The sequence below is a fragment of the Apteryx mantelli genome, chromosome 25 (genome assembly GCF_036417845.1).
Source record: "Apteryx mantelli isolate bAptMan1 chromosome 25, bAptMan1.hap1, whole genome shotgun sequence".
Taxonomy (NCBI): Eukaryota; Metazoa; Chordata; class Aves; order Apterygiformes; family Apterygidae; genus Apteryx; species Apteryx mantelli.
Genome location: NC_090002.1, coordinates 6,817,663 through 6,836,708, shown reverse-complemented (window position 1 = coordinate 6,836,708; position 19,046 = coordinate 6,817,663). Strand labels below are relative to the sequence as shown.

At 56.5% G+C, this 19,046-nt stretch overlaps 1 protein-coding gene across 1 annotated transcript; it reads left to right on the top strand.

The window, feature by feature from the left end:
- Positions 1-861: 861 nt before the first annotated feature.
- Positions 862-16,463, top strand: DEF6 (DEF6 guanine nucleotide exchange factor). The gene is made up of 11 exons (XM_013946624.2): positions 862-1,073; positions 6,150-6,290; positions 8,474-8,659; positions 10,571-10,798; positions 11,062-11,208; positions 11,647-11,755; positions 11,861-12,159; positions 12,679-12,845; positions 13,150-13,348; positions 14,167-14,257; positions 14,740-16,463. Exons 1-11 carry the CDS (start codon positions 978-980, stop codon positions 14,949-14,951), a joined length of 1,875 nt encoding a protein of 624 aa, XP_013802078.1. The 5' UTR covers positions 862-977; the 3' UTR covers positions 14,952-16,463.
- The last annotated feature ends 2,583 nt before the right edge of the window (positions 16,464-19,046 follow it).

Genomic DNA, 19,046 nt, shown 5'->3' with positions numbered 1-19,046 from the left:
ACGGATAAAGGAAGTTCAGGGAGCAAATTAAAAAAATCCTAAAATCCTCTCTGCCTACTGGGGCAGGCTGGCTTCCTCAAGCCCACAGAAGTAACCTTGGCACCTCTGGTGTTTACTTTGCCCCTGGACATTTTGTGGATGAAGCTAGCACAGAGAATGCCAGCGCAGGCTCCGAGTAGTCAGGTATTTATTGGCTGTATATACCCAAGAAGTGCTTTTGGGTTGCTTCTGCAAGGGAAGAGGTTTGAGCATGCCGCTCCAATAACGCCTCCTGGGAGGGCTGCAGCAGGCAGATTTCAGCTTGCCGTCTCTGGTGTGACAGCTCAAAACAAGCAGGCCCGGAGCTTTCACGTGTGGCACGGGCTGTGCTGCTGCTAGGGGAAGCTCTCAATTTAAATATGAGAAGAGGAAGCTGCTACTTTGTGTAGGGAGGGGATTTCTCTGCAGAACAAGTGCTGAGAAACCTTTTGATCTCCAGGCTGAGATTGCAAAGGATTACGAATCCTTGCCCGGTTTGCGCTCGGATTTTCACGCTTGTTTTCCAAGCGAGCCCAAAAGTGCCTCTTGCCTTCCCTCAGCCCTGGGATCTGCCTCTGCAGGTGCTCCAGGCCTGGCAGAGGCTCGCAGTAGGGGTGTCTGCAGCAGACGTCAGCCCCCGTGAACCACAAGGTGAGCGTGCAGGACGGCGCGCTGAGTATTTGCAGATCAAGAGCTGTTTAGCTGTGAACGCCGTGCCGGGAGCTGATCCGCTGCCTGCAGCCTGCCATGGGGAGCCGGGAGCTGGAGGCGGTGTGTGCCCGGGGGACCGGCGGGCAGGAAGATGGCAGGGGGCCGCTGGCCTCTCCGAGGCACATCCAAGCAGATGGCGCTCCTGCTTCGCGCAAGCTCCGGCTGCCGAAAGCTGTCGAGGCAGTTGGTTTCCTGAAACCGGATTCTCGACATTGACAGAGCAGCCTCTGTCATCAGCGCCTGTAGCCATGGACCTGCGAGCAGAGCTGTTGAAATCCATCTGGTACGCCTTCACGGCCCTGGACGTGGAGAAGAGCGGCAAAGTGTCCAAATCCCAGCTCAAAGTGAGTACCGAGGGGTCCGACGGCACACCGGCGGCTTGGGGCTCGGCGTGCCTCGGCTCTGCCTCGCCTCCGGGCTTGCGGGCAGCTTACGGGGTGCGGAGTGGCTCCAGTGATGCTTTGCAGCTCCCTGGCTTTCCATGGGATGATTGGAAGAATTGCTAAATATTAACAAGACCCCGCTGTCTCCTCCACGCTTAGTGAAGTTCTCTGTCTCTGATTCACCTGCCTTAAAAAAAAAGGGGGGGGGGGAGCAGCAGGGAGTTAATGTTCAAATGTATCCCGTTGGTGAAAATCTTCGGGGAGAAATCTAATTTTTGGAGGTGTTTTTACTTCTGTACACTTCCATGTGCCCAAGTAGCAGCTGTATCTTGGGTGTATTTTCTTGCTCGTCTGAGCACCCGCGTTTCTCCTTCCTGTTCAAGCAGTGGGTAGATAGGTAGAGGAAGACCGCTTTCAAAAATAAAACTCCTTGGTGGTCTGGCCAGAAATAACATATCACTTTCTCAAAAACTCTGATTGCTTCTTTTCCCACCTCTTTGGAAGCTTTGCAGAAGGCTCCTGAGTTCGGCACTTCTTAAACACTCTCATGGCTTTTTAAAGCCTTTCGTCTGGGTCTCGTCAAATCCACCAGGTTTCTCCTCCGCTTTTACAATAGTTACTGACTTTTTTCCTTTGAAAATTTTGTGATTTTTTTTTTCCCTGCTTAAAAGTCGCGTTCTTGTTCTTACGCTGGCATCGGGGTTGGAAATGGTGCTTGGAGCAGGGGGTTGTGATGCGGAGAAAGAACCTGAGCTAGAAACATGCAAAACACAGTGCAACGTTGCGTCAGGAGGACTTGGCAGCAGCTGCAACTTCGGGAGATGTGTTGTGAAAGAGGCGATGGAAAGAAACCTCTTTTCTTCTTTCTCCCTCTGCCTTTGAGGGGTTCCCCTGGGAGAGACCGCAGGGAAGGCACTGGGCTTTGGCGAGGGGGAAGTGTTTTGTCCAAAAATGAGAGTCTTGTCTGAACAGGTCTGGAGCAGCGGGAGCCCGGCTGCTCCTGCTGAGCTGGTGGCCCAGCCGCGAGCTGCTCAACCTGCTTCGAAGAAACCCGTTGCACGTGGTGGTTTGGGAGCCAGGCTCATGTGGGTGCACCCCGGCGTCTCCGACCGGGAGCAATCGGGTTGTGTTTGCTCAGCGCGGCTGTGCAGGGCCGACACGAGGCTGCGATGGGGCCCAGGGGCCGTTCAGCCTCAAGCATCTTCAGAGCCATTAAATAAGGGCTGGTTTTACAATTTTTTAAGGCACCAAAAACTGTAGAAATAGCTGAAGGAATTAAAGAAAATCCCAAAGTAGGCCAGAGCCTAATTCCCTTTGCTAATCCCCGGAAACGGGTGCTGTGCTCTCCTGAGTTACCTCCCTGCCCTTAGGGCACGTGGGCACTTTTGCCAGTTTGCCTTTGGGTCCTAAGCCCGGCACCAGGCTTGCTCTCGGCCCCAAACGTGCAATCACACTTTGAAAGCACTGGTGTTGCACATACAGCATTTGTCTTGCAAGTTCTTTATCGCTGCTGGTGACGTTGAGGCCACAAAGACCCTAGTTTTAGCAGCAATTTCCTAGAGAGCTTGTGCAGGAGGGAAGGTGGAGCTGCAAACCCACCTCGCGCACGGGGCCGAGGGGCGCTGGGCTCCGTCGGAATGTGCCGCGGAGGGAATCTCCGCAGCGATATTTTTTCCAGAGTGACATTTCGGAGCAGAAGGGAGATTTGCCCCTGGCTTTCTTCCCACGCTTTCAGCATTGAAATGGGAACGGCAGTGGAATGCTTGGAGGCGAGTCTGGGTCTGTGCGGGGGAGAGGCTCTTTGGACTTACTGTGCTGTGCGTGTACCGTGTCGGAAACACCAATGTGTGTTTTTACTGTGATGAATCTCAGTGTGGATAACTTTCCACCTGCCTCAGGGCAAGGGAGACCTCATTTCAATCGCCTCTCGGTGCAAAACACTGGCTGCTCATGAGAAGCCCAGATTTGCCCCAGCCTACACAAGCCAGCATTGGGGTTTCTGCCTGTAGGTTCGGCGCAGAAGAAATTCAGTCTTGCAGGCTGATAGTTTGAGCATGTAAGGAATTAAAGCAGCGGTCGCCATGTCCTCTGGAAACTCCTCCTAGCTGGGCTGCGTTGAGACGGTGATGCTTGGCTGTGCTCTGCTGCCTGGGCCAGGCGTGTTGCTACAAGAAGGGTCTTGAACGAGGGTGGGAGAGCTGCTGATGCGCATGGAGCGTGCGTGCACCTATGGAAACAAAGCGCAGTTGGCCCCACCAGCCAAGCGCTGGCTTTTACTGGTAGCTTCTAAGAAAGCCGACGGGAGCTGGGCGTAAAACTCCTCTGAACTCTTTTCAGACGGTTGCATAAGTAAATTTAGCAGCATTTCAAAGCTCGATGGCACAGCCGTGGGAAGCTATTGGGTTCAGTAGTTTAGCTCTTTATATGTAGGTGCATATGCAAGTATGCACATACGTACATAGGAGTGTAGGTGTGCATGTGCACAGGAAGGAAGGACAGTCTTGTGGTTACACACTAGGAGTTAAGAGACCTTGGGTGTTTCTGTTCCTAGGATGGGCACACATCAGGTCTGGTTTTGGAGGAGCTGTTTATCTTTCCCATGCCATCACATCCACACTTAGAGAGCTGGGAGAGCTATTTCCCGTCTGTTTGAGGTGTCTGTGATGCAGGATGCGGTTCCCGCTTGCCAGGTGCATGGAGAGCTGCGCGTTTCACCGCGGTCATGCCAGAGCGCTGTGCCAGGGAGGCAGGCGGGCACCGCGGGGTGGTCTCCTCTTGCACCATCTTGGCGCTTTCCCTCTTGCAGCTCCGCTTTAGTCCTGTCCCGGTTAGCAGAGGGAGAGGAGAGGAGCAGTTTGGCCTCCCGAGCCTGCCGGCTACAGCAAAGCCCTGGCAGAGTGGGGAAAGGTGCTGCCGCATGGGAGCAGGGCACAAGCAGCTCCAGGTTGCAGGGGACAAGGCAGAGACCAGGCCAAGGGCTGAGCAGATAAAATGAAGTCCCAGCCCGGCACAGGGTGCTGGAAGCTGCTGCTTCTCAGCCAGGCCCTGCCTCAGCATGTCGGGTTGGTTGCATGCTGTTTGGGATTGGGAACCTTGCTGGAAAAACGCACAAACCCTAATTTGGGAAGGCTGCTCTCGCCGGAAATCTGTGCAGGACTCGGGATTTAAGTAAGGTCTCGGTGGACGGGGTTGGCTCACCATGGCCAGTTTATGAACGGTCTTGGGGGCAGAAAGGAGGCACCTAGCTCGGCCCGAAAGCTCCTGTGCTTATCGAATATGGCCCAGGCTGGTGAGTCCCAGTCTGGCCAGTAACAGGAATGGCGTGAGAGCAGCTCATCGGTGCCAACAAGGGTGAAAGTCTCCCTCGAGGCTGGGCGCCGGCGGAAGGGAGCCCACGGCCCATGGGCCGGCCCCAGTGCCCTGCCGCCCGCTTCCCCCTGCCACCGCTGCCCGCGCGCGGCGAGGCGGAAAAGCTGAGTCATGAACCGCTCTCGCTGGCGGCGGCTGCGCCGGCGCTCGGAGCACCCTGTCCCCTCCACCCCCCCCGGCTTTTTTCTTTTTTCCCCTTGTTTTGGGGCCTGGGAAGGGGGGTTCCCCCCGTCCTCTCCCTGTGGGCTGCGGCAGCCCTGGCCCCATGCCGGCGCCGAGGCCCCCGATCGGCCGGGCCGGGCTCTTCCTTCCCGCCCTGCCCTGCTTTCGATTCAGCTCGCCAGACGTGGGGGGCGTTTTGTGGGGCGGTGGGGTGCGACGCGGCTCCCCGGGCCGCGGCCGGGCTTTGTCTCGCTGCCTGGGGCTGCGGCGTTGGTCACTTCGTGGGCTGGCTCCTGCCCGCCCCGCTCCGTGCTGCCCGGCGGCGGCTGCGTCAGGTGGGGGCCGAGCGCCATTGAGGCAGCGCATGGTGGGATGGAGGCTCGGGGCCGGCTTCTTCTCTGGCCCTGCTCCGTTCAGGGAGGCGTTGGGCTTTGGAGATGGCACGTGGGGCTGCAGGCAGCCAAGGGCAAGGGGAAAAAGGAGCCAAGCTGGCTGGAAAAATGGTGAATTTGGGACGCAACAAGCCACATTCTCATGGCGGGCAACGGTTTGACAGAAGAGGGAGGAAACAGCCTGGACTACACCTCCCATGATGCACCGCGACGGCTTCCAGGCAGGGAGGCTGGCGGCGCTGCCCTATGCATCATGGGAGATGTAGTCCAGGTGCCCATCCCCGGGAAACTGGGCGCCTGGGGCCACGGCCCTGCGCGGAGTTTAGAGGCCGGGTGGAGCCGCGCTGATAACGTCAGCCCGGAGGGCAAAAAAGCGAGCAAAAATCCGGCTGGGCGAGGAGGGTTTCAAGGCGCAGCAGCTGGCGAGGCCTCCGGCGGCGTTTCGCAGGGGAAGGACGTTTCCAGACAGGTCGTGAGCCGCCCCGCGAAGCTGGCCGCCTTCCCCTCCGGCCCCTCCGAACAAAACCTTTCCTTAGTTTCTTTTACTTTTTTTTTTTTAATTTTCATTTCGGTGTCTTTCAATGACACAGTCGCACAAAGCGACTGCTGCTGGCTTGCAACGCGGCAACCGGTGTGGAGCACGTTGCAGTTACTTATTTTTTCAGGCAATCCCTCGAGGCAGCTGCCAAACAGCGTGGATTGGGGCGGCTTATTTTCCTTTCTAGATCAAACTGTGCCCTGTTTGCTTTGTAATGTTTGGAACGGTCCCTTTAAAAAAAATAAAATAAAAATTCCCTCTGTGCTAAGAAAGAAGAGAAATGAAAGTAAAAAAAAATCCTCAGTTCCAAATGCCTTTGGGGCTGTTTCCGTTTGGTTATCTAAGGTTTATATTTAGGAATATTCCCCCACCCTGCTGAAAACGCCCAAGCCCAAGCCACGCCGTGATGTGGCTGCATCAAGGGGAGGCTGGGGTGGGTTGTGGGACCCATAGGGGGAAGGTGGGGTGTTGGGCCCCATCCAGCTGTGTCCCAGATGTGCACGTGCGTCCAGATGTGGCAGGGTCAGCAGTTTCACCCTCGAAAGCCCTTCTCCTCTCCTCCTCGTGCTCCGCCAGGTGCTGTCTCACAACCTGTACACGGTGCTGCGCATCCCCCACGATCCTGTGGCCCTGGAAGAGCATTTCCGGGATGACGACGACGGGCCAGTGTCCAGCCAGGGCTACATGCCCTATCTCAACAAGTACATCCTGGATAAGGTGAGCCCCGCTGTGCGCCGTCTGCTCCCTCGCCCCCCGGCATCCCCGGGCCCCCCTGCACCCGCAGCAACAGCTCCTGGTTCCCGGGACAGAGCGTGGAGGTCCCGTGCCCCGGGGAGAGGCAGAGGGACGGAGAGAGGGGGGAGCGCTCAGCTGACTGCCAAAAGGAGAGAGGAAGGTTCAGAGCCCGGGGTCTCGCTGGCAAGGGCAAAGCAGCCCTTCCGCTCCGTCGGGGCGCTGGTTGGAGGCGCATCTGCGTCAGCGTTTCCTAAAGGGCTCGGAGAGAGAAATCGCCCGGGCAGAGGAAACCTAGCGGTCTGTCCCAGCCCTTTTTTCCTCTCCACCCCTGTTCGAATTTGAGACGTGACCTCTCGGCCTTTTGGCAGAAAGCGGAGGAGACGGAGGAGGGTGGGGTGCTGGGGCAGGAGCCGAGGCCGGGGATGCTGGGGGTGCCAAGGGGTGGGGAGTGGGTGGGTTTCTCTCTTTTTCCATGGCTCAAAGGCACCTTTGTTTTGCGCGGCGAGGCTCTGCGGCTCGGTGCACGTTTCCTCTGGGCATGCGGGGAGAGGAAAAATGACTGACAACTTTCTTCCACTGTGCGCTTGAAAGCAGGGGGGCCTAGAGCTGGGTGCAGTAACCCTTCCTTTCCCTGCCGCGTCCTAAAGGGCTGAGGCCGTGCAGATTGAACCGTGCGGCTCTGTCAGCCCACAGAGTCCCGGTTTTGGTGTGTGCCGGGCAAGAGGTTTTGGTGTGAGCCACTCAGGCCAGGACGTGCCTCTGCCTTCAGCTCAGGACACCTTCTCTCTCGCTAGAGGTTGTTATTCAGCCCAAGCAGCAGCACGTGCAAAAGAGCTGAGACTTCTCTGGGGCAGGTTGTGCTCAAGTGCCCCGAGCCAGCCGGGGGGGCCGGACTGCGTCAGCCCAGCGCCCAGCTGCCCCTTGCAGTGCTGCCTCCTCACGTTCATCGCGGCTGCAGGGATTTGGTCTGCAGGGAGAGGGCAGAGCCTCCTCCTGCTCCCTCTGCCTTAGGAAGGCAGTTTGGAGAGCCTGAAACCTCAGCGGCGATGCGAGAAGGTCTCTCAGCGTGGGGCCACCGGCTGTGCCCAAGGTCAGCCCTGCCCGATCTTCCTGTTGCCGAGTGACCCAAATCCTTGCAGTTTCTCATGTGGTTCTTTCGGTGACGACCTTTTCTAAAACGCCTTCTGCTGGTTTCGCCATGGCTAATAAAATCCCAGAGGCAAACTGAGAAGGGGAAGTGGTTTTTCCTAGTAAGTGGGACTTTTAGCTTTTCCTGGACCCCAGGACCCAGAGGTTTTTCTCCAGCTCAGCCATCACAGACTGTGGTTGACCCTCGCTCTGTCTGCACGTAGCTCGTGCACGGTGGGACCCTCCCGGGCAAACGCTAGGACAGAGCGGCCGGACGTGGCCGAACGAGTTTGGTCCCTGTCACAGTTCACCTGTGTTTCACAGAGCTGAACTTACTAGTCACCGAACTCACTGAAGTTACTAGCGACGCAGGGAGCCCAGCTCTGGTGAAGGTTTCTCATACCGGTGGTCGCTCTTGGACAGGCGGCGAGGCCGAGGCTGATGGAGGCTTCATTCCCGCCTCCACTGCTGCCTGTCTGTGGCACATCTCTTCCCTTTGCTGGGCCTCCCTTCCTCCTTTTGATAAAATGGGATAATTCCACTGACCCAAAGCCACGAAAGCCTTTGAGATGTGGACTTGGAGAGCCCACCAGAATGCTAAGTGTGCTTTGCTGTACGTTTTCCGCTGCCTACTGGCACTTCAACGCCGCGGCAGGCCTGCCAAGGCTGTCTGAGAGAGGGCTGCGTCATCTTTGGCCGAGTCGCAAGGCAGATGCGGTGCCGCGATGCCCAGGTGCTGCAGCAATCCCGGAGCGCTTTCCCTACCAGCCAGTGTGCCTTAGTCGCCTGTGCAAGGGGATCTGCGCTGAACGCATACCAGCACAGGGGGTCAGGGCTCCTGGGTTCAGTGCTCGGTTACACCCTGTAACCATGTGCAAATCCCTTTCTCCTGCCCCATGTATAAATCAGTCAGTGCTTCTCTCTGGAAGGGGCAGGAGATTTCCGATGCAAGAGTTTTTGCCCTTCCTCCAGCGTTTTCCCCCAGAAGCTCTGTAATCATGTAGCCGTACGTTCACCACTCTGGGTCTTGGCTGCAGGTGGAGGAAGGTGCTTTTGTCAAAGAAAACTTTGACGAGCTCTGCTGGACCCTGACAGCGAAGAAGAATTACAAGCCCGACCGGAACGGGAACAGCGTTGTGTCCCACCAAGATGCCTTCAAGCTCTGGTGTCTCTTCAACTTCCTGTCTGAAGACAAATACCCTCTTGTCATGGTGCCAGACGAGGTAGGAACTGCCTTCTCCTCCTGCTTGCCTCACTCACAACTCTGTTCCTGGCCTCCCAGGGCTCTGTATGCTGGCAGAGCTGGTTTTGGGCTGAAATGTCCCGTTATCATTTCCTGGCATGTCTCTCCCGTTTCACCACATCCTGCTAGACATGGTGTTCCTGGGTGTGAGAGAGAAAGCAGGCCACGAGCAGGATGGGAGGAACAGCCACCTGCCCTGGGCACCCCCAGCTATGGCCCCAGCCACGCTGGTGCCCAGGGAAAGGAGGGTGACCTGGTGGCAACTCCTAGGACCTCTCCGAAATGCTGAAGCCTCTAAGGTATCGACACCTTGGAGGATGGAGCATGGGCTGGTGCCACAGTGCCTTTCTGTGGCTCCAAGATGATGCCAGCAACGGAGCTCTTTTCCCAGCTGTGAAATGAATGTGCCAGTTCTCAGATCCCTAACCAAGGAGCGTCTACAGCTCAACTCCTTTTTCCCTGCTGTGGATAGTTCCCTGCCTGACGTCCTTGCAGCTCATCCAAGGGTTGAGTAGAGCATGGTGTTGGAGGGCTCTTTCTGATTTTAATGGGGGAGAAAGAGAAGACAGTGAGAAACCCTTGAAAGCTGCTGTTGCGATGGAGATGCTCCCTGTGCAATCGCTGCCAGCACAGCTGTGCGTGATGCCAGGCTGTGTCTCTCAGCCTTTGCCACCATGAAGGCAGCAGAATCGGTTGTCCCTCTCCGTGCCCGCTGTCACCGTGTGCTCACCCCCTGCCCAGCATCTGGAGAGTTAAGAGCGAGGTATCCAGGCCACTCCGCAAAGCCGCTCACAGTAATCTCTAAATTCCACGCCGCATTTGGAGGGGAGCTTTCTCATTTCTGGGGGGCAGATTAAAACCCCATGGGAAGGTGGACAGATCCGGGAAGGAGGGACGTGCTCCAAAGCAACCTCCCAGGCCTTGCTGCGCTGGCAAGGGACCAAGCTGAGCTGGGCGAGCAGCTGCCATCTGCTTCTGCACCATCTCCTCTAGAGATCAGCAAAAATGCAAAAAAAAAAAGGGGCAAAAAAAGAAAAAAACAGCATTGCGCAGATGTACAAAGGCAACCGCACTTCCTGTTCCCTGGGAGAGGTATTTCCTGTTCCTCAGACCATGACAAACTGAATCATCTTTTTGCTTACTGAGCTGGGCTTGAAAAAAAATAACCCTAAATTAAAATTATTTCCCTTCTCCGAGTTAGATGATGAGGGGAAAATCCATCCGGGCGTGGGGACGCTGCTGTGTTTCACCTTTCCCCACGGCTCTCAGCAGAGTCACCCACACCTCTTGGGTCCCAGATCCGCAGCTAGGCTGTGACAGCTGACAGCAAAACTTGAGCTGAAATAAGTCTTCATGGCATCATGTTATTTTTCAGCAATTGTAGCTCTTTTTAAAGCAGTTTGTTTACATTGTTTCCTAATGAGGTTCATCTCCTCTGCAGGGACCTTTCCCCCAGCTCCTCCCCAGTGTTTTTATGGCAACATGTCACTATATGAGAGGGAAACCAAAGCGGTACTGAGGTCACGGCAGTGGTCTGAGACACCTGCTTTGTGGGTCAGGTTTGGAGGAGACCAGTATTGGTCTAGTCTCCCTAATGCACCCCATTTCTGAAGAGTTTTCTTACTCTTCAGAAAAACAATCCAAAAACACCTAGGCCTTGTGATCAAAAGAAAAAAGCCTCACGAGCACTAGCCCTCACCAACCTCCTGAGTCTGCCTGCAGCCTGCAACAGCTCAAACATTACCATCAGCCATCGCAAGGGGCGATAACTCTGTGACTGGAGGGATGTGGCCCAGGGCCCTCCGAAATGGGTTTCAGTGGCCCAAGTCAGCGGCTGTGGGGTGGGAATGGATCTCACTTCTCCCCGTGGCTGAGCTCCCTGTCCCCGCAGGTGGAGTATCTGCTGAAGAAGATCTGCGCGGCCATGAACGTGGAGCTGAACTCCTGCGAGCTGGACGACTACCTCTCCCAGGAGCCGCAGGGTCAGGGCGGCCTCACGGTCTGGCAGTTCCTGGACATGGTGAACTCCGGGCGGTTCCTACGAGGCATCGAGCAGGAGGCCGTCAGTATGGCTGTGGAGGAGGTGTACCAAGAGGTCATCGAGGACGTGCTCAAACAGGCAAGGGGGGCCCTGTGTCCTGGGACACAGCCTGTTTCGCAAGGAGCTGGTCTCAGGTTTCCAGCTGGGTCAGAAAGGCTGTGACAACCCCATGCAGCTGGCCCAGACATACTCCTGCCTCCCCTGGTCCCTGCACGACACTGGACTCTTCTCTGGGGGGGATGTTTCTATTTTTCTCCTGCCTCTACACGGACATGGTTATGATGCCATTATACGACACCCCTCCTACCACCTTCAGTGATCCCTGGCTCTCTCGGATGCAGGGCTACCTCTGGAAGAAGGGCCAGCTGAGGAGGAACTGGTCGGAGCGGTGGTTCACGCTGAAACCCAGTGTCCTGTCCTACTACATGAGCGAGGAACGGAAGGAGAAGAAGGGGAGCATCGCATTAGACAAGCACTGCTGCGTGGAGGTAAAGCCCAGGACATGGCTTGAGGGTTTGTTGGGCAGGAGGGATAATGCCTCCCACTCAGCTCCCATGCCACGAGACCTAGCATAGCTGGGACAGAGGCTAATGGACCCTGGGAAGGGGGACCTGAAAATGCACTGCAGTGGTTTCATGTCCATGAGCATGGAAGAGCCAATCCTGTAACCAAACAAAGTTGGAAAAGCTCCCTCAGGGAGCTAGAGAAAGACCAGCAGAAACAGGGATTTCTCCTGCTGCAAGAAGCCCAGAGGTGACAAGTAGTGGATTATGTGGCATGAGTTTGCTAGTTTTCAGGCCTGCACACAGCAGGCAGGAGAACAGTTGTTGGGTGAGAGGGTGGATCTGGGGATTTATCTTGGTCCTCATCCCACTGGTTGCTCCCTACCCTGGGCAAGTTGGGGTAGTACTGTCCTCTCTCCACAGGTGCTGCCTGACCGGGACGGGAAGAGGTGCATGTTCTGCGTGAAGACCTCCTCCCGCACGTACGAGATGAGCGCCTCCGACACCCGGCAGCGCCAGGAGTGGACACTAGGTCTGTGCCCCCACGCTGGCCCTGTGCCCCCTCCCTGGCATGACCGCGCTGTGCTCCCATGGCCGGGGAGGCAGCCTGGCTGACTGTCCTTCCTTCCCTCCCCAGCCATCCAGACAGCCATCCGGCTGCAGGCCGAGGGCAAGAAGTCCCTGCACAAAGACCTGAAGCAGAAGCGACGGGAGCAGCGGGAGCAACGGGAGCAGCGCAAGGCAGCCAAGGAGGAGGAGACTCAGCGGCTCAAGCAGCTCCAGGAGGAGAAGGAGAGGAAGCTGCAGGAGCTGGAGCTGCTGAAGGAGGCCCAGCGGCAGGCAGAGCTGCTCTTGCAGGAGGAGGAGCAGCGGCGGAGGCAGCAGCACGAGCAGATGCAGAGGACGCTGGAGATCCAGCTGCGGGAGGCTGAGCAGGTGGGTGCTTTGCCATGGGGGCAGCGTCACACATGGGATGGCCAGTCCCTTCCCTTGCCCACGTTGGTTCAGGAGATTTGGAGGATCAATGTGCCTTTAGGAGCACACCCCCCTCTTGCAGTAATGCTGCTGCCACGTGCGTGAGATACCCAAGGAGCAGGATATGAGGACAACTTGCCTTGGGGTCTATGAAGCTGGGGGCAGGTGAGAGGCAAGTGCTGGCACAGTGCTGGACAGGGAGCCCTTTTCTGTCCCTGCAGCCAGTGCCACTGACTGTCCCAGCTCTCTCCAACTGATGGGCAATGGGGCAGGCTCTCAAGGAAGTGGTGTCTCCCTGAGCAGTGACATGGCCTTGCTCTGGAGCTACCTCCACAGGCTCTCCATGGTGAGGGAGACATCCGAGCCCATCTGCCCAGGGGTGCAGGGGCAAGAGGGCTCCACGCTGTTGCTGGGGCCCTGGGGATGGTGGCAGTCAGCGTGCCCAGCCACCCACACTGACGGCTCCCCTCCCTGCCGCAGGCTCGTGCCTCCATGCAGGCGGAGATGGTCCTAAAGGAGGCGGAGGCAGAACGTCAGCGCAAGCGCATCGTGGAGCTGGAAGAAATGCAGGGGCGTCTCCAGGAGGCCCTGCAACAGGAGGTGAAAGCGCGGCAGGACGAGGAGTCTGTGAGATATGCACAGGCCAGGTAGGACCAGCGCGTCCCAGCCCCTCTTCAGTCAGTGCCACTCCCGTGGAAATGGCTGGGCGTAGGGTTGTCAAACACAGCCCCAGCGCAATGGGACTGCCCTCGCCTGCTCGCCGGGGCTCCGCTCTGCCCTCCTGCCATCGGGGCTGCAGAGAGAGACTGACAACCTCACCGCAGCCCAAGCAGGCTGGCTCCCAGCATGGCCCGCTGCGTATACCCAGCGCTGCCAGTGACGTTTTGCGAGCGCGTCAGTGGGTGATGAACTGGGAGGAGGATGTAATCACTTCTTGCACTTTCACAACAGGTTACTAGCTGAGGAAGAGGAGAAGCTGAAGCAGCTGATGAAGCTGAAGGAAGAGCAAGAGGAATACATAATCAAAACTCAAATGGAGAAGCAAGTCCTCAAGCAGGAGATGGAGAACAAGAACAAGTGTCTGGAAGAGGCCCAGAAGCAGCTGGAAGAAGTGAGAGTGAACAGGCAGCGGGCGGACCAAGACGTCATGGTGAGCATCACGTTAGCACCACTTTCCTCCTTGCTGTGAGCCCCAGGGGACTTCCTAGCTCTCCCCGGAGTTACCTCCATGCTAGAGAAAACCCAGGGGCTCTGGGGATCATCCTCTGTGCCAGACACGGAGCCTGTTCTCAGGTACCCTGGTGTAGCCAAGTTGGATTTAGGACATTATATTAGCTGCAGCAGGGAAAGTAGCCCAGAGGTTTGGCTGGGAAGAGCAATCAGCCTCAGCAGCTGTGTCCCTCGCCCTTGAGGGTCAGCATGCAACGCTGGCTGAGCAGTGCCCGCCTCAGCATTGCACCACGTGCAGCTCGCGACTTCTGGGGAAGTGGAGAGGAGGCTGAGGCGCTTTCGCCCCCCCCTTTTGCTGTGCTGGCAGATGCTATTGTGAGAACTTTGCTGACAGCGCAGCCTGCAGGGCTGACTCTGGGGGCAGGCAGAGAAACCACCAGGCTGGCATTTGCTTGTCATGTGGCTCTGAGTTTTTATAAGTTGTGCCATGCATATGCACGGGGTGAGTCTGTGGCTGAAGTGAGACAAGTGTGTCCTGCCCCAGGGGGACAGCACTGGTGTCTTTACAGAGAGCACCAGTAACAACACTGGGAGTGTGTGTGGAGAGGGGAGGATTTGAGCAGGAAAAAGCAGGGGAGGAGCACGTGGATTAGAAGGTCAAAAGGAGAGTGAGTTCAGTCTCCATCCTAGAGGAAGCCTCAAATCCAGGCTTACTCAGGGAAGGGAAATTCCTGCCAGTGGTCCCGGACCCGTGGTTGTAGGGCGGCTGATTCATCCCTCTCTTCTGGCTCGTTCCAGGCGGCCCAGCGGAAGCTGCGACAAGCCAGCACCAACGTCAAGCACTGGAATGTCCAGATGAATCGACTGATGCACCCTATCGAGCCAGGAGGTAAGATGCTGGGCTAGGTCATCACACCTTCCTTCTGCTGCTCTTGAATGAGGTTGTGTTGGGACACATCTCAGTACTGCTGGCAAGTCTCCTGACTGTATTCCCCTCTTTGGGGGGTGGCCAGGGGGCTGGAAGGACCCATCTGTCAGACAAGCTACATTAATAACTCCGAATATGAGACCTTGTGTCCCATTTCCTTAGCTGAAGGATCTCAAACGCAGTTTCCAAGCCAAATCCCAAGCAGTGTGATGTGGTTTGTCCTCACTTCATGCCACAAACTGCTACCACAGCTCGTGTGACCGCTGCTGTGCTCTAACCTCACTCCCTGTGCGCTCACACAGCTCCCCTCCCTAACCCTGACAATATTCCCTCCTGCCCGCAGAGTGTTTGGCAAAGACTTAAAATGATATAGAGGCTCCTGGCTGCACTGCCACTGTCTTCTCACCCTAGGAAAATAATATTCCATTTCTGTTTGTCCCCAGACAAGCGTACAAATGTGAGTGGAGGAGGCTTCGTTGGCTACCAACCCCTCCTTTTCCGGAGAGATTCCTCTCTCAAACTCAAGCAGAAAGTGGAGGATAAAGGCAGCGACCCTGCAAGGGACGAGGTCAAGGAAAATGTGAGCAATGGTGGGAACAGCAGCCCGTCGCAGCCTCCGCATGCAGACATCATGACCACAGAGCCTTCCAACTAGCCCAGCAGCATGGCAGAGCCCAGGGGTAACCTGTGGGGCCCAGCACGTCCCTGCGAGCCGAAACAGTCAATATGGCCATCTCTGGATGGAGACAAATGCTGTGTGGCATCATCTGCCCCAGAGGCCAGCACAGAGCCTATAGGTGACTACATATAAGTCATCCAGGCAGAGATGCTTCAATTTCCATCAGCCAAGGGCTGCAGCCACAACTTGCCAGGAGGTTAGAGATATGCCCAGTGTGGGAAGAAGGCAGTGGGGCCATTTCCTTTGGGCTGCCCAGGTGTGCACCCTGGAGACAACTCCCCACAGGCTGGACGCTGGTTTTGACCCCGCAGGCCTTGTCTAGAGAAGCCACTGGTGGCTCTGGATCACAAGGTCCAGGACTGCAATTTCTCCTTGGTTGCTACTGGGAGTTGCCCACTGCCTCATCTGCTGTGCTCCTGAGCGCGTGGGCCCTGCGAAGACGGCATCCAGGGCAGCCTCTACAGACTGAGCAGTGCCTTCTGGCCGCCCACCTCGGAAAGGCTGTGCTAGCCTGGGCCTTGTGCGCTTTCAGCCCTGACCAGGAAGGCCAGGGAGTCTTTAACTAACACATACATTCCCTTAAGGTGGTTGTTAGTCACTGGAGTCATGCAGATGTTAGCAGAGACCAACAAGCAATAAAAACTTTTAGAGCTGTTGGCCTGGAGGCCTCCTTCCTCGCAGGTCCATGGCCCTGCAGATACCAACTTTCCTCCTCTGCAATCCAGGGTCTTGGTTCCTACTGTAGAAAAGAGCCTATTAAAAGAAGACAGACACCATCAGTGGAAAGAGGCCCCAGTGAATTTTGATTTGGTCCCTGGAGGGCCAAGAGGGGCATAGACACTGGTGAACTGGCCATGGATGCTGAATCCCCCTCTGTGTGTCAGGGCAGGCAACAGGAAAGTCTCTGGGTCCAGATAAAAACAGGATTAGAAGGAAGCTGAGCTACTCTTTATGTTCCCTCAGAAGTTTAGGTACCCTTGGATGTAGGGTGTATTTTTGGCCCTGGTGAATAGATTATTTAGGCCCCAAACCGGCTCAGTTGGTTTTGGCTTAAATCAGAGCCAATCCCACTGAGGTTGTGTGGGCTTTAATGTCGCTGAGTAACAAAGTTATAGCACTGCCTTCCCTCAAGGGGACTCGGGAACTCTGGGTGGGCCAACACCTCCCAGCAGTTAACTGCTTGTATAGGAAGGTAACCGTTGTCTGGACTTAGTTTAGGTTCTTGCCCTTGGTCTCCAGGACTCCCTGTTTCAGGAGTCCTGTTTCAGGATCTGGTCCAAAGTCCACAGAAGGCGATAAAAAAGATTCCCGGAGGCGGTTGGATCATCTCCATCCGATCCAGGAGCAGGTGGATGTGTCAGCTCTCTTCAGTAACATTGGCCTGCCTGTCCCCTTCAGTTAATTTGCTCCCTGAAAGACCAAGAACAAAAGCCAAGTCTTCTGGCAACCCTCCCTGCACAAAAAGCGCCAGCATCGCAGTTATTTTGTTCAAACACCTCTGTTTAAATATAGGCCTATTCGCCTGTGACTTTGGACTCTTTATTGCACTGGGCACAGAGCCCCCGTTCATATAAGGTCCCCTCTGAAAGCAGGCACTGGTAGCAAGCGCTGCACCAAACCTAGGTTCACAATTGCTCCTGCTCATGCTGATTAACTCTGCAGTTCGTTAGGGAGATCATAATCTATTTCCTTCTTGTGCGGCTTTGAGCGTTTGCTCACAGAGCTCTTCCCCCCCCACACACCCAGTTTTTACAGCGTTCCTTTCTTACGATGATTTTTAATTGTGCCTGGCTGTGAGAGAGGCCGTTTCTGTGGGTCTGTGTGGCTGCCCTCGGACAAAGCGGCTCTGTGCGTCCGCAAGGGCGCCTGGGTGGCCCTGCGCCCCGTTCCCACGCGGCATCGCCAACGCGACGGGAAAGCGCGGGTGGCTGCACCCCTTGCGGCGATGGCTCCAGTGGGCCCCCGCCCTGCCAACAAGGGGCTGCAGATCGCAGCCAGCAGTGGAGATCCAATTCAGCACGTCTCCTCCTCTTCCTCCCCAGTGCAATGCAGACACTGGGGGCTGTGGAGGATTGTAAACGACCAGGATGTGGCAGAGCAGTCCTGAGTGGCAGTTCCTGGTCCCTGTAACCCTACGCAGTCCCCCACAGACTTGGGGTCCCTGCCTGGCCCTGTGGTGGGTGTCAGCGCCCCATCCCAGCTGTTCAGCTTGGACGCGGGATCCCCCCACTCTGGGCATATTTTCTGGTGGAGCAAGACCCTCCAGGCTATGATGTACTAAATGCCGGGGTGTTTCCTTGCATCAAGGCCTGTGGGGGTCTTTGTACCAACCTCTGCAGCCTCCCGGGTGACCCTGGCAAAGCAGCTCATCAACCCATGAAATCCTCAGCCAGAGGCAGGAACAGGGAGGATGCTGAATGCTGGTCTAAACTGGGGAGGAAATGGACTGGGTGGAAATGCGCTGATGGGAGAGAGCAACCTCCTTCGTCAGCTTTGTTAGCTCAATCTCTTCCCTGATCAGGCGTCAGGACAGGTAAGTGCCATGCCACACCTAGACATGGAGGGAAAGGGAGCTGGGCCACCTCCGCCCATCACCACGGCTTCATGCCACAGCCTTGTTGCAAGGGCTCTGCATCCCGTGCACAGCTCCCTGAAGACCCTGCGCCGCATGCCTGGAGTACCATCGCTTTTCACCGGCTCTGGAACTGTATCAACCTTCCTTAAAGCAACTCACTGGAGCATTGTTTTTGCTCTTGAGAGCTGAGTTCTCATGCAGCAAAACTCTATACCTTAATTGCTGCAAGCAAGGGCAGGCGTGGACGCACAGAAGGCACCCGTATCATCACCTGCCTTTGATCAGCAGCCAACTGTGGATGTGCCTGGGTCTGTCTCATCATCCTGGTGTGTCCAGTCGAGGGCTGGAGCCTTGCCTAAGTCAGCAATTGATGTGCATTGTCATTGCGCCCGGGCTAAAAACAGACTCTGGCAGGAGGATCACAAGGGAGAGCTCGCTGAGGGACTGGGAAACAGCGCGGCTCTGCTCTGGTAAGCTTCCACCATCCTGTCCCAAAGGCTGTACCCACAGGAATGCGGGTACAGAAGTGTCACCCGTGGGGTCACTGGTGGGAAACCTCTTGCAGCACCTTGCAGTGCAATGTTGTGTGTGTTTGTAGTCTGAAAGGGCCTTGCAGGTCCTTACGTGAATCTTCTGCAACACCGAGCCTGCAGCTCCACCGACACTCCCACATCCCTGTGCCACCGGCTCGGGGTTCTGCATTTTCAGATACAGGAGGCCCAGTCCTGATTGTGGTTACGTTTGCACTAACGTCTCCCGAGCTCTGCGCTTACCCCTTGAGTAACTGCAGCAGGAACAGTCCCCGTGCCTTTCAAATGCGACATCACCTATCTGATTACCACCACTGTGGTTTACCCAGGGCTGTGAAAGTGTAAAATTAGCCCCATCAAAGAGCTCAAGTATGGTATTGACAACAAAAAGCTTGCAACACTCTGGACAGGCAGTTAATCTAGCTCTGGAGGGGACAAAAACCCGTGATCGGCTGGGATTAGGAAGGGGAGGAGCGCCCCAGAGCCCACACAGGCACCTGGAGCAGTGTGACATGAAGGCACCACAGCTTTTGATGAAAGACCTGGCCTGGCAGAGCTCGGGTCTGCAGCTCTTTGGATCGCAAGTCCCAGGTTTCGTTTTCCAAGTTAAGTGTCTCCCGGGAGAGATCTTCTCAGTTCCAGTATAGCGCGGGCTGGAGCATGCGACCCACTGGTTAGTGCTAGGGTCTCCTATTTTATTAGAGCACACCGGGAAGGGAGTTGCCATGGGGTGGCCGTGACGGGTTTCTGTCAGCCATGGCAGGTTTCTGTCAGGGATGGCAGCATGGTCTGTGGGATGTGGGCAGTGACGCTGAGGGTGCTAAGGGACCAGCCTGGCTCCTCTGGGCCGAGGAGACACCTCCCCGCGGCAGAGGGAGCCCGTAGGGGCCTCATCGCGCAACGCCACTCCCCGCCATCTTAGCTACCCCCCCCCCCACCCGCCGCCTACCCTACCCAGCATGCCCT

Bases quoted from the DNA above. Each gene is read 5' to 3' on its own strand.
- DEF6 (XM_013946624.2), top strand. From the start codon at position 978: ATGGACCTGCGAGCAGAGCTGTTGAAATCCATCTGGTACGCCTTCACG. The intron at 11,209-11,646 runs GTAAAGCCCAGG...CTCTCTCCACAG, and splicing joins ACAAGCACTGCTGCGTGGAG to GTGCTGCCTGACCGGGACGG. The intron at 13,349-14,166 runs GTGAGCATCACG...GGCTCGTTCCAG, and splicing joins GGGCGGACCAAGACGTCATG to GCGGCCCAGCGGAAGCTGCG.